Below are 15,091 nucleotides of genomic sequence, written 5' to 3' on the forward strand. Positions count from 1 at the left end.
ATTATCTTTCTTTCACTCCACAAGTTATTCTTTGCTTTTCTTTCTCTTGACATTAATTTATACCTCTTTTCTTCACTATTGGCGTTCTTGTATATTTTCAATTTGACTTTGCCATGACTGTATCTACTTAAGTGACCCATATTTTGCTATTTTATTATCTTTATTGGATACAAACATATCACAAATCAACTCCATAAAATTATAGTGAAGCATACATATTTCAGAAATATGCAGAAATATTATTTTAAACAACATTAATTAATTTTCAAAGGTTCTGGTTTTCCCTGATAAACGTAAATTTAGATATATCTCTAAAAGTAAAAAAAAGGAACCTTAATACAGAAAAACCTCGTTAAACCGTACTAATGGGGGGATAAGTTGACCGGTTTAACGAAAGCCTCGATTAACTGAAACAACCTAAAAGAACAGTACAAAGTGCATTAAAACTCCGTTGATAGCAACAAAACACGTTTATTATGGTGTACTCGTATTAAAGGGCATAGGCCTAAATACACTATGCAGTACAGTACAAAGTCTGGGGGAAACAGAATTTCATCAGTGGTTGACTGCCTTTTCTTTTTTTTCTTTGGGAAGTTCTCTTGTTAACTTCTAGCGACATTTAAAACCTTACATTCTGCTTTTTGTCTTTTGCATTTTGCCTGTCCGGATTAAGCGAAGTCCGGCTTATCGGGGTCCGGATTAACGAGGTTTTGCTGTATATTTTACAAGTAAAGAAACAAAATGTACTTTCAAATGTGTCTGTTAGTGGACACATGTCAGTACTTAGCTCACTTGCAACAAATTAACGTGTACCGGGTTCGATTCTTCAAGAAAGCATGCTAATATGGTAATAAAATGGATTATAAATAAATCGTTCAATTTTGACTTTAGATCTCAATAATAACGTTCAGTTTGTTAATGAAAAACCGTAAGTGAACAATTTTAAGATATTGGGACAAAAATAATTTGCACAAATAATTTATACTTCAGCAAGGCGTGTTAATACTTCCAATTTCGAATCAGAGCTGATAATAATTAATTTGCAATGATGAATAAGTGAACAAGTAGAAATCTCCTAATTTTTCTCCTTTGAAAATACTATAACAAGATTAAAAGTGCTACGTTAATGGGTTTTTGCTACATTAAATATTCATGATAACATTTAAATTTTTGATTGTTGAAAAATCCAGAAAGTAATTGCTTTTCTCCTTTTTAAGTGGGCTACTTTTACCGTGGACAAGACCTGAACCGTGTTTTTTTGTAGTTTGCTAAATAATTCCATTTCCCTTTAAAGGTTTTGATATCAAGATTTCTACAAAATCTGTTATTATTCTAAATAAAATGTTAAATATGTAAACTTACAAATATAATCATCGTCATCAGGAATTTTCCCTTCCTCATAATTTATTTTGGGTACGTTTCTCTTCGGATATCGCCTCTCTTGCTTACGCCCTGTAATGTATAACAGTTACTACAGTCTCCACTGCTAGAATGTGCTTATTAATGAATCTTCTAGGAAAAGTTCTTAGTAAGCGTGTTTCATGATATGTAATAGAAGTTAAGAATTTTAATTATATTAATGAATACTGAATACAGTCAATCAAATATGTATCTCATAAATTTATTATTACTGCCAATGTATTGCAAACTACATAAACCTTAAATTGTTTGAGAACTTCTACATTGCATGGTCTAGTGATTAGTTGAACTTTTTGGGATTTCGGTAGACCTGAGTTCTAATCCCACAAGTCACTCTATGTGTTCAAAAATTCATTTTTAACACTTAGTGTTTTACTCAGTAACATGAAGAGAATATTGGGTCACAATGATTTCCTGTTTTTCAGTGCTTTAAAATATAAGGAGAAGTATACATCAGTAGTTATTCCTGTTTCACTGTTTGGGCATCTACACTATTGATAAGCGATACAGGTTAAAATAATCAATCTCCTTTTCTAAAGTGACTATTAATCTAGAATAGAATAGTAAGTAATGATAACTAAAAACAAGATAAGAAGATTAGTAATTGCTATCAAGGATGATAATGGTAAGACGTATCTTAAGCTACATTAACAAGATAAAAATCAAAATCATAGATCAACATTTAAGATCATATACACTGAATCTACGATATTTCATTTCTTATTTCGCAGATTGAACCACTGAAGCAAGTTACACGCACGAAAAATAAAAATTCATTGATGGCAATTTGTCCTATAACCATAATTAATTCCGTCAAAATCCCAAATTATACTACAAAAATGATACTCTTATGTTCATTAAAGCTCTATCTGAATTAGTTTTTGTTATGTTAAAACCTCGCATACACTAGATGTTTATAATTGCAATACCAGATTCATAAACCGGTAGAGATGCTCAAGAATTGTAATTCAAATATGCAGCAATAAATTCAAGTGCATGATGTCATTTTAAAGTGTACTTACTTGGGTTTATAGTCTCTTCGATGCTCTCAATTTCTTTTTGTAGCTTATTTATCAATTCTCTCAGTCGTTCTAGTTTATCGGAAGTTCTGAAATGGCAAAGAAATATTAATATTCTACTTTCAGGGCAGTATTTCTCGCCACAGATGCAATACAAAACTAATCGCAAAATGTATTTCCTCACAAGCAGAAATCCTTCTAACTAAGGGATAATAAAGTAAATATTAATAAATACCACATCACGCAGAACAGACTATCATTCGAAACTATGGAGCACTGAATATGGCACGAGAGAGAAACGTGTTTGTGGGGTGTGGTTGATGCTTGACACAATTACTCCCATTTTACAAATATTTCCTAATAATAATAATAATAATAATAAAGTAGAAACACTAACCGAAGAGAGTAGAATATACCACGGAAATATAAGTTTAGGCTGTAAGCCATTTACTTTATTCGTGAACATCGTCGCGATTAGCCAAAAGTAACAGAAAAGTGACGTAAAATAAACAACAATCAACCAATCAATTCGTGAACATGCCATTGCAGAGATAATATTTTCTAATTCGAAACTGAAATGCAAATTTCTTTGTAGAATTACGTTTGAATATTTTCGGAAATACGTATCTCACAATGGATCTGTCCCAATCTGTTACTTCAAGACTTCCCCAATATGAAACATGTGTTCCCTTAGTCAACCGTCTGATAATTAAGGTAAGTAGCTCTGAACGAACAGTGTTAAACATACCTATATACAAGGTGATTCAGAATTTCTATTACACACTTCTAGGGGCTGAAGAGGGGACTTAGAAGATCAAGTTTTGATAAGGAACCCATGTCCGGAATCGTACCGTTTTGGTACTACACAGACGACAAGATCACATAATTTCACATATCCCGCTTTACCTGCGTCACTACAAGAGCTGCTCGATTGATTGATTGAGTTGGTGTATTAAGTCCACTTTATGCACAGTAAGGCTAATCGGGACTGGACGTACGGTTTAAAGTGTGATCCGAACCACTACGTGCCTCCAGCAAGAGCTGCTCGATGTGGCGACCCTGAAGTTCGTTGCAAACAGTGTATCTCCGAAGGATGTTTGCTGAATCGTGTCTGCTGCAGCCAGAACTCGTGCAACCAGGTCTTCCTCCGACACCACAGGAGTCTCATAAACGAGATTCTTCATGTGGTCCCATACGAAAAAGTCAAGTGGAGTTAGATCCGGCGATCGTGGTGGCCAAGGAGTTGGTCCACCGCGATATATCCACCTGTCCCCGTATGTTTAATAGAAATGTTGTCGGACGTCATGGGAAATGTGTGCTTGTGCGCCATCATGTTGGAGCCACATGTGCTGTGTAAACAGATTGTAAACGGAGGACGTTGGAAGCAGCACACATGACATCAGGTGACTGAAGACGTCGCCCTCCGTCAATATGGGATACCTACCGTGAAGCGGGAGATGTGAAACTATGTGATCTTGTCATCTGTGTAGTACCAAAACGGTACGTTTTCGGACATGGGTTCCTCATCAAAACTTGAATCTACTAAGTCCCCTTACGACCCCTAGAAGTGTGTAATAGGAATTCTGAATCACCCTGTATAAGAATATACTTTGGATACAAATTTATTCACGGCTAGATAAGGAGCTAAAAGATCTTTGAAGTTTTTCAATATTAAGGAACAAATCGACTTTGCAAAAGAGCCAGACCTGGCTCCAAAACAGCTAAATTGGCAACACGAAATCTTTAGCTTACAATAATCAATAACAAAGGAAGGGAAAATATTTGTTTCGCATTGTTTCGATCAGCATATTGCTATCTCCGTAAGTCCCGTAGCGGGAAAACAGAACAACAATGAATTCAAGCTGAAGCATACAGCTTGGCTAAAAACAGCAATCGGTGCAAGCATTGTTGTTCCAACAATTGCAAGAAATCGACATTGATAAATCCTCATAGTACGCTAAAAATGAATGACAAGAAAAATGTCCACTTACTGAAAACATATGGCCCTATGTATTAATACGGTCATGAACTTTAGTTGAGTTAGGAAATTAATGAGTAGTTATTACATGTATTCAGTGGCGGCGATTAGGGAGGGCGAGGGGGGCAGTTGCCACCCTCCACTTTTCGCCACTTTTGCCCCCGCACTATGCTAAATCTTATATACAAAGGGAAATATACTGTCTTTGCCCCCCTCACTTTTGGAACCTTACCCCCCAGTTTTGGAGCCCAATTGCCGCCACTGCATATAATAATGGTCATAGAACATTCACATTAATTGTTAGTACAACATATATATTTAATTTGTCAAAATTGAAATTACCTGCTAGGTTCGTCATCTGCGAATCCTAGAAATGGATCCAAAATTACTCTGGTCGAAGAATTCTTACTTTCCGTTTGATTCACTCCAAGGCCAGAGACCTATAACAGGAAGAAACACAATCTTAGCTGGAGCAATATTGGAAATAATTGAAACATTCCACCGAATAATGCTGTATGGCACATTTCAGTGAATGCGAGAAAAGCGGCGAGAACCTATAGTATGTTACTGGACTACAAGGAAAAAAATAAAACATTATGCAAGCACAGTGTCAATGTTTGAGCAATATCCGACCTTATGAGTGGCCAGTTTGTAGCCTGTAGCCGCATGGCAGGCTTCTAAAAATATATCCAGTGGAATAACGCTGTATGTGCAGAAGTACTATGGAAAATATACACCAGCAGGTACGATAACAGTACCGAAATCTAATTGTATTGAAAAAGAAACTGGATGTGTTACACCAAAACATGCACTGAACTTATCGTCACATGACAAGTTACTCTGATGCCAGTGGTTCAACCAAGAGAAAAAAAGAAATGGTTCGGTTACACCAAAACACACACTTCACTCATCTGCACATGGCAGGTCGATGTAAAACTGTCTGTATTCCTCGTCCATGTACTGCAGCATATTATAACCATGGAGCTAAGAAGGGGAAGGAGCAAGCATCGCGCAATGTTTCTTATGCCGTGTCACGTGACAGAACCGGAGAAGTCAGACCAGAACATTCGTAAACGCCGTAAGAAAGCATGTAATTTTGTGTACTTTTGAATAAGATTTAGGAAGCAATGGTGCCTGCTCAACACACGGCTGTACTAACAGAAGCGACAGGAAACCTGAAGGAATAATATTCCATATGCAAATAAAGCTAGTTATAGTTTGTTTTGTAGTATTTAAGAGTAAAGTAAACCTCGAGTTTGCGTTTGTAGTTGGAGCCTGCTTCCATGCTCCTTCCAGCCCGCGTGCGCTTGCAGCAGCCGATGCGATGTTCTTCTGTCTGTGAAGTCATTCGTTGAAGTAGATGCGGGCGGCAGCATGCGGCCATCTTACTCAGACCATAAGCTCCGCCCACTGGCTTCACAACGAAAGCAAGGAGTGATACGAGACTGCAGGCACCTGATTATAACCATCAGGCCTCCTTCTTCTTCTTGAGTGGTAGCGGGCCACGGTGCAAGACAGGTAGGTTCTCTGGAACAGTGTGTATTTTTTTCTGTGAAGAATGGCTACATGCTGATGGGACATAACATTATTTTTGTCTTTGCATACTACAAACCGGCATTATACTACATATAGGACATTCACATTACCCAGTATTGTATATATATGACAACAATCCAAATACTATACAAGCTGTGCTGCCAAAAAGCAAAGGTTTCATGTACCTTACCTTCCATTTGGCCATACAGGGTTGTTCCACTTATCTTCGTTGGCTCCCTCTTTACCATCACATCCTTGCCTTTCTACTTGTGTATGCTTCCCCTGCAACCATTAACTTCTTCCTTTTAACGTCCTTCCATTCAGAAACGTTTATATTGCGTTTTCTGCTTCTATTGATACGATGCACGTCGCTAGCAGATAACGTTATTTCTCTGCGGTCCGGCATCTTGCTTGCACATACAGCGTTGTGCCATTCAGAGACCAGTTTGTCAACATACTCGTGCCAACTCTTGGGCAATAGAGGAACTAGTCGTTCAGTATATGTCCGTCATGTTCGGTACAGCATGATTCCACTGGTAACTCAGAATATTCCAAAATGTGCCATACAGCGTTAATCGGTGGAATGCTTCAGTTTTCATTGATAGTAATAGTTTGAATAATTTAGGAGAAATATATGGGAAACTAATAAATCATGATCCTCGTCATTGTAGAGATTAAAGATGTTATCAAGACGAGACTATTGGCGTATCCAGAAAGGGAGGAAAATTAGTTGCCCAAGCTTTTTGTGTAATGACACAAGTTTTAATGATTTTAACCGCTCGTTTGAATACATTTTTGTTCAAACATGACAATTGTAGTTGAACATTTGTGCAGTGAGATGTAATGTTGTTTATACGGACTCGAGCCGAGACTGAGCCTTCCTTTCGAGACTGACACGAGAACAAGATGTGCTTATAAATCTGGAACGAGACACTGCAAAGTCTCGTTTCGTCAAGTCTCGATACGTTCCCTAGTAGAGGTTTTAGATATTATCTTCGGGAAGAGAAAATAAGTGGTGTTTTAAAATATGATAGTAAGGACACCACACTTACTGGTACGAGTGATATTACGTTGATGTTTAAATAAATTTGATCACAATATTGCGTGTTGCACATTCTATGTATATAGACAAATTTAACGACACAGAAGAGAAAGATGGAAAGAGTAAAGAGGAAAACATATAATTTAAGCAAAAATTGGAAGAAGGGAAGGTAGAATACATAGAAAAGAAGAGAGAGAGAGAGAGCGAGAGAAAGAAAGAGAAGCATCTCAAGAAAGATGGATAAGGGAATAGGAAAGAGAGAAAAAAGGAGAATAACGTGAAATGTAGTGAAAGAATGAATGGAACTGCAATCAAGAGGAATGAAGAAAGGGAAAAGAAGGAAATTCAAATTGAGCAAGAGACAAAGAAAGACAGGATAGAGAAGAAAGTAAGAAGAAAATATGCAATGAGGGAAACAGAGAGAAAGAAAGCATAAAGTGATAGATAGAAATAAGGATATGAGTAAAAGAGAAGATAGAGCAATAAATAAATAAAATATAAGGGCAAGGCAAGAGAAAAGAGCGAGAGAGAAAAAGTGTGGCAAAGAGAAAGAAAAACAATGAAATTATCTATATTGTGACACTCGTATAGATGACATTTAGAACTATAAAGCACATTAGGTAGTATTTATAGATGACATTTAGGACTACAAAGCACATTGAATATTTCTAAATCTTATGTGCCCTTAATGGATAATAACGTTTCTAGTAGGCTATATGGATGCCGCATCCAAAATAAAGTAAAATAATTAATTAGCAGGATATTAACTATAATATGTAAATATATATTATATATAATAAATATATATAATTAACTATACACTATTATTAATTTTCTGATGTAGTTAACTTGTATTTTTTATTATCGCACGTCGTTTTTTTCTATTTTTCTATGTAAATTTCAGTGAGTGATATTACGTTGATGTTTAAATAATGAAAGAGGCGAAAGAAGGAAAATGATGAAAATTATGATTAAAGTTAAAATTAATTATTAAATTTATAATTAATATTTAATTATGCTAAGAATTGGATGTTTGAATATTTGAGAATAATTACTCGTACCGTATATCTTGCCTGTATGGAGTTCTCTCTTTTCTTGCCCGCTTTTACTGACTGTTTCTGCGCAGATTTCACAATAGTGGATTCTGTCCTTTGGCGTTGTGCTAGAGGTGGACAAAATCTCGGTTTCTTCTGTGGCTTCTCCTTCTCAGGCGTCCATTCCTCGTCCTCAGAGTCTGAGCTGACAGAAGGTGCGAACCGTTTCTTAGGATCCATGAAGTCAGGTTTCTTTGGATTCAGGCCTGGAAATAAGGAACGAGCACCTTTTGTAGACTGGTTTTGGAGGGCAAGAGTGACAGTTTCGCCCCAGTTTTATTTTAATATCGTCGGAATGAGCACTTTTACTCAAAAAACCTCCGACTGAAGAAGAGAGTATGAATTTCTCTCCATGTTTTTAAAGTTTGATTATTAAGTTAGACACGATGTTTGAAAATTATGATGAATATATATGTATTCATAGCATTTCATGTATTCCTTATGGAGAACAAACTTCAACTTCAAGTTACAACCAATCCGTTTTCCACTTTTTCTATGACCAAGAAATGTTTGATATTCCCGAGAGAACAAATACAATTAATCTCACATAGATGTAATGCATTTATCCTTGCCTCCTAAGGCCATCCTGGTAGTGTTGGCAAACCTGATGCGCATAAAAGAAGTAAACTTCACCTTAAATAGAGCTAAAGTTGACTTTCAAGAAGCTAGATTTACGAAGGCTGCATGGATAAAGTACCTCCTAGGGTAATTTAGGTGTCAGCTGGGTGGGAGGCGCTGGTTTGAACTTTAATTTTAAAGTGATGACAATTTATGCTTGGTTTTCAATCTAGATCTGGCGTCATAACCTATCTCAAAAATCCACAGATGGTCGTATGAAATCGAAAATAAAGGACTCCCAGATGACATACGGTATTATATCATCTTCACGTCAGCTACCGCGCTATAAAAAAAGCTGGAGAGGTAAGAGTGGGTGTGGCGATGAAGCCAATATAACAATATCACTTCAAAAATGTATACTCATAGCAAAAGTTGGCCAATGTCCAGTGATGTCATCATTTACATATAAAACTAAATCATATTTCTATGTAACGTTTTTCAAATATTTAGATCATAATAATCAAGTTACACAGGTGATGAAAGTAATTCAATTATAACTGATGACATAAACAATGAAGATATAATAAAAGTTATGCTATTACAATTTTCAGAACAAGTAATTATAGGATTTATCTATCTGTAATATTTTAAAATAAAAATCAATAAATCAAACACATAGAAAAATTAGAAGAGTTTCCACTCATATGACGTTGTGGTAACACTCTCACCTTGCATTCAAACGATCCTGGGTTCGGTCACCGCATAAGCCACATTGTAATATGGTTCGGGTTCCACTTTCAACTGTAGATCCAGTCCCGATTAGCCTATCTGCACATAAAGTGAACTTGAAAACTAAGTTTGTACAACTGTTATTTAGAGCACCTCCCACCGCAAGTCCCTTCTCTGGAATCAAGGGAAGTTAAGCACGTACGACCTCCCACATCCGATAATGTTACAAAACTGGAACTCACCATTGCTTCAAGACAGGAAAAATAATTCAAAAATATTTAAGTAGTAAAAATACAGGAATACACTCTCTAACGTTCTGGGAGAACAACAACTTACCTAGCTGAATCATCATTTTGTAGTTCAGGAGAACATTGCGACAGCGCTCCTTCTCATAATCAGACATTTCTTCCCATTCTCGCTGCTCGAAATATTTCCTCAAATCAGCAAACGGTTCTGAACTAGCCATTGTCAAACTGGAAGGAAACAGCAGTGCTGTAGGAAATGAAATATGTAAGTTACTATTATATGTCATATTCTAAAAGATATATACGATAATTGGAAATATTGAAAATACTTCTGTTTTTTAGAATACGTTCAAAGTTAACATTTGTTGTTATTAGGACTAATCTGAAGTTATTATTACCTCATTTTAATTGCTTAATATATAATCAGTGCTACCAGTGAAAAAGAGCCAGATTTGAAGAGCTATGTAGTTAATTGACGTAGTCTATTTATGCTCTCAAGTTGTTCCAGGTACAACAATGCTATCAATAAATATTTGCCACTAATAATTTATTAAAACTATTTAGATTATAGAAGATGGATACAAAACTGTTCAATATTAAATTTAAATATATTTTGTTTCTTCGTTAATGCCTAGTTCTGGAGTCACGGCTAGACAGCAGCGGCGAGGGCCTCGGGCGGCTCCAGGATTAATCATCTGGGTGCTGAGCGGTACGATGTTGAAAATATGGAAAATATCAAACATGCATGGAAGGGCTCCGGCAGGAATTTTGCTCCTGGTGTGTGTGGGGGAAAAGGGGGAACAGTAAGATTTCGTATGTTTCAAGAAACTTATATTTTACCTTTATTATTGTTGCTGTTGTTATACAAATCATAAAATTGAAATTGAATTGAAAATACTTTGGCATTGGTGCCAACTTCAGATTTGAGCATACTAATTCACCTTATATATTTTTTATAAATATCTAATATTTTGTTGATAAACAGTTCTTTGTCTTTTGTACTTTTTCTCGATGCACAAATATCAGACAACTTCTGGGTGTTCAATTTGAGTGCGTTGGGTAAAAAAAATCGCTATGCAAACTGAAGTTCTTCTATTAGCAAATAAAATAACGCGCACAAAAGTACGAAATCATATAGTCACTTTCATGTAATTATTAGACTTCCCTAACATAGAAGTGTGCATAAACAACAACAACGGAAAAAACAACCATCTCGATACAACTCGCGTAAAATAATTAATTTCCGGGCACAACCCGATGATCTGCTGCAAGCACTAAAATTTTTGTTGCATTGTGATTTTGAGAATTGTGGAAGAATAAGCATTTTTTTCAATAATGCTATAAGAAAACATGAAACAACTCACACTGAGCTGTAGGCAATTATCGAAAACGCCACCAGATTAAACAAGAGTACAAACAATTCTTAACAACAATGGTGATGAAAGAAAGACAACAGACGCTGATTTTTGTATAGATCGCTGCCACTACAGGAAAGAAAATGCGATTTCTCTTTCAGGGCCAATTGATTGCATGTTTAATACAATAATAGCGGTATCACTTCAATACCTGACATTCTACGCTCAAAGTGACAACATTGTATTAATAACATAACAAATATAACATTTCATTAGGTTTAAAATTAGTTTTGAAAAGGGGTGCTGAAGGGTGTGCGGGAAGAAATTATGGAGTGTGCAAAAACCTCTTCGCACCTCCCCCCTGACGCCGCCCCTGCCGATTAGACATGGTCAATGATAACCCAATAAGCAGTTTATTCTCAGTTTCTTAATTATGATTCATGATTACACCTGCAATATGTAGGTTTTTTTTTGTAAAAATGGCTAAGTTAACCGAAAAGGGTTGGAACTTTTCTTTGTTGGTCACAGACATACAATACCATCAATTTTGTTCTTTTACATGTACACGAGTACTCTGGGGGAAAGAGGAAACATTACGTTTTGGATTAAGTTGTACATCGCCGTTTGTTTTGTCTTGGTTTAGCCTTCATAAAATGGAGCAAGTGTCGTTTTGTTGAAAAATATATGATATTCATTATTTATTTACCAACGTTAAAATGACAAATTTTACGGTCAGTTGGCAATACTGATCCTCTTATAAATTGTTATTTATCCTCCCCAAGAAGCATCACTTTAATTTAAACGCAATTTGCATGGTTGTACTACAACAGCTACACTTAGAGTTAGAAGGGACATTCACAAAGAAATACCCACGTTGGAATTCGAACCCGGGACCCCTGGAGTACTAACGCGCTCTGATAACCACTCCCCACGGAGGTTGGCATTATGCGCATTGGAACATGGCATGACGGCATGAAGAGGAGGATATGGGGGTAGTACCGTCACACGTTCTCCATCTTGGCCATTTATTCAGGTGATGTGATCAGCAGCACGCTCCGGCCACATCTACCCCATCCACCCCTGATAGCCATTCATTAGAGGTTGGGTGAACCCCAGAGATACTTCTTGCGGCGACATTGCTGAAAAAATTTCCTCTTGAAATCACTCACCACAGGAATCGATTTGTTGATTTGGTGTTTTAAGTCCACTTTATGCACAGTAAGGCTAATCGGGACTGGACCTACAGTTTAAAGTGTGATCCGAACCACTATGTGCCTCCACCAGGTATCGAACCCGGGACCCTTTGATTTCAAGGCGACGACGCTGCCACTGCGCCATCGGGGAGGCTCCACAGGAATCGAACCGGGGTCACCAGCGTGACCATTTACACGTCACACCGACTGGAATAATGATGGATATTCTCGGAGTAATGGGGCACTACAGTTTAATTTCTTTAAAACTACTAGGTCGAAGAACTTGGTTAATTTTAAGACCCTACCATAGTGTATCTGTATAATAATAAAAAATAATCGAAGTTGATTAAGATATTAAAAAGTCTTCACTTTGTTTATCATACGGTTTTCTTCAAAGATTTGGCAAAATTCGTGGCTAAATGGGTTATGAAATACATATTTTTACTTTATTATGTATCAATAATAAGAAATCGAGACTTCAGTCGAATATACGTATTTCATATGAGTCGAGTTCCATCCGTGCAACATACGATAAAAGATAAATCTATTTATACATTTGCGAAGCAAAAACGCTGAGATTACTCCTTGCACGTAATGCTTCAAATGAAACCCGAAAAAAAGCGAACTTAAGTACATGTATAAATTCAATGTTTCACGGAGCACAGATCACTAAATGGTGTTAGTTAAGTGGAGCGACATGTTATCTGAATATACAGTTAGCAGACACCAAACACAATTGCCAGATCGCATTTCTAGTGGAATATTTTACAAATTGCTTGTCAAGATATGTTGTATCCCATGGAAATACTTCGAAAAAAAACCCAACAAAAGTTGAATCTTGTATCACTAAGGTTAACATTCATCACGCTATTATAAATCCATGATCATGAAGGTTCTAAACATTGTTTTCCGAAATATGCTTTTTCGGGAGGGTCATGTAAGGTACTTTTCAAGAGGGGGCAAACTAGGCATATTGCCCGCTCAAAAACACTCCTTCAGTTTCATGTTTCTGTAACGGAAATTACTGTATTTGGGGTGTAAGGGGGTGACCTTTGCGGAGACACCCAAATGTCAACCTCCCTTCCACATAGTACACCCTGGACTGCATTTCAGACTAGCGAGGCTCTGGCGTCTGTTCCTTCATCTAAATCATCTTATCACCTTCATTCTTAACTTCGCAATTAGCAAAAAGTGGCAGAAACACGAAGTAAAATAAATCAATTCATTCATTTATTCATTCATAAATTACTGTGACTGAAATGAAATTATATATGTGCAATACTTTTAAGCTGACATTAATTTTTCTGAGGGACTATGGCCCCCCTTTCCCCCCACTACCGGAAGTCCATGCTTATAATATATTTCTGGTATCTTATTCTACCATGTAACCATTACTGTAAACGCAAACCAATATTACTACCTTAACGGTTCTTGTAACATGGGATAGTTGCTAACTTTATAGCCTCTATGTCAAAAGGTACTATATTCGACTTACGTTAAAGCACATTTCAATGGTTCAGATTCAATTCTCAAGTACAGTACCTGTCCACATCACGTTATCAATTATCAGTGCATAAGAAACAAAATTTACTAATATCGATTGCAAGGAACGGTGTGTTGCGAAAATAAATTCAATTGAAAATTACATTATTCCATAAAAGTAATGGGAAATACACATAAGGCAATATTTGAATTTCTACAACAAATCGAAATCCGTTCATGATTAAGAATAAACTCAAGTTTCCATTCAGTTATCAGTTACAGTGGAAATATTTCGAAAGTTGTCAGTATCTCAATTCTTTCTCCACGAAAGTGTTCGTATATTATTATATTACATAGTTGATTGTTTTATGTTTCAACATTAGCCTATTCCCCATTCCCGCCACCCTAATCCAATTCAATACAAGGCTAATTATTGCAGTTCATCTGATCGTACTTGTGCCCTCAATAATGTATCCTTACAAGCAACGAATTGGAATTATGAATTTAACTTGACTCACATTTTCCATCAAAAACTGGATTTTGTTTTACGAGAAGCGCATGTATTTATGTAAAACAAAAATGTATCTATTCCTTTACCTGTGTTCATCTAAGTAATTGAAATAGAAAATATTATGAAAGCTAAGGATTGGTAAATTTATAATTAAATACGAAAGATCGAGTCATGTTATTTGTTAAAATAATCCTGTCCAAATATTTCGAAAGGATGATATGACACTTTTACTGTTTAGTTGATCTGCGCAAATTTTATTCTTGTCTTTTTTATTTTAAAATCTGTAGCCATTAAGTTGAACCTTTATCAGCTCGCTTTGCTACCGTACGGTTGGAATATTGCAATACAAAGTTGCAATATTTCTATACATATCTTCACCTACGGTTACATAAACAAAAGAACACGAGTAAATGCAAAGGTTTTACAAAGAACATTCAGCTGCGATTATATAGGTCACCACATTTACAGAAACAAGGGAGAAATTTTGCTCTGTTGCTCGTTACAATAAGCTGCGAGATGTTGCTCTTCACTGGTAAAGACATGCTGTGTGCAAGATCATTCATGAAAATATCCTTCACCACATAAACACGATAGTGCGATTATATACGCAAATTGCCACATTTACAGGAAAAAGGGTGGGGGGAATGTTGCTTCGTTTTTCGTTACAATGAGCTGCTAAATGTTGCTATTCACTGGTAAAGATGTACTGTGTGCAAGGGCATTAATAGAATTATCGATGACACCAGTTAAAAATGATAATTTGTAGCATAAAAAGAATCCACTAGACTAAAATATGTATAAATGTAATGAATAAAAGTGACAGAAACAGAGACAAAACATAAAATACTGTATATAGCTGTACACACAAATTGTAATCTTGCAAAGAAAATAACACAACATATCCGTGGATATTTCTGTTCAATTTTTTTT

General features: G+C 36.2%; 1 protein-coding gene across 1 annotated transcript in view; it reads right to left on the bottom strand.

Moving 5' to 3' along the window:
- The window catches only part of LOC146005517 (histone-lysine N-methyltransferase PRDM9-like), a 35,989-nt gene extending 21,339 nt beyond the window's left edge, over positions 1-14,650 (bottom strand). Inside the window, exons 1-6 of the mRNA XM_083144762.1 lie at positions 14,628-14,650; positions 9,712-9,848; positions 8,056-8,294; positions 4,759-4,856; positions 2,442-2,527; positions 1,363-1,452 (exon numbers count right to left, since the gene is read on the bottom strand). Coding sequence (XP_083000888.1) covers positions 1,363-1,452; positions 2,442-2,527; positions 4,759-4,856; positions 8,056-8,294; positions 9,712-9,841 — 643 coding nt within the window. The 5' untranslated portion in view covers positions 9,842-9,848; positions 14,628-14,650. The remainder of the gene's footprint in view (positions 1-1,362; positions 1,453-2,441; positions 2,528-4,758; positions 4,857-8,055; positions 8,295-9,711; positions 9,849-14,627) is intronic.
- Positions 14,651-15,091: the final 441 nt, after the last annotated feature.

Source organism: Lepisma saccharinum, chromosome 23 (assembly GCF_977018435.1).
Source record: "Lepisma saccharinum chromosome 23, izLepSacc3.1, whole genome shotgun sequence".
In the NCBI taxonomy this organism is placed as follows: domain Eukaryota; kingdom Metazoa; phylum Arthropoda; class Insecta; order Zygentoma; family Lepismatidae; genus Lepisma; species Lepisma saccharinum.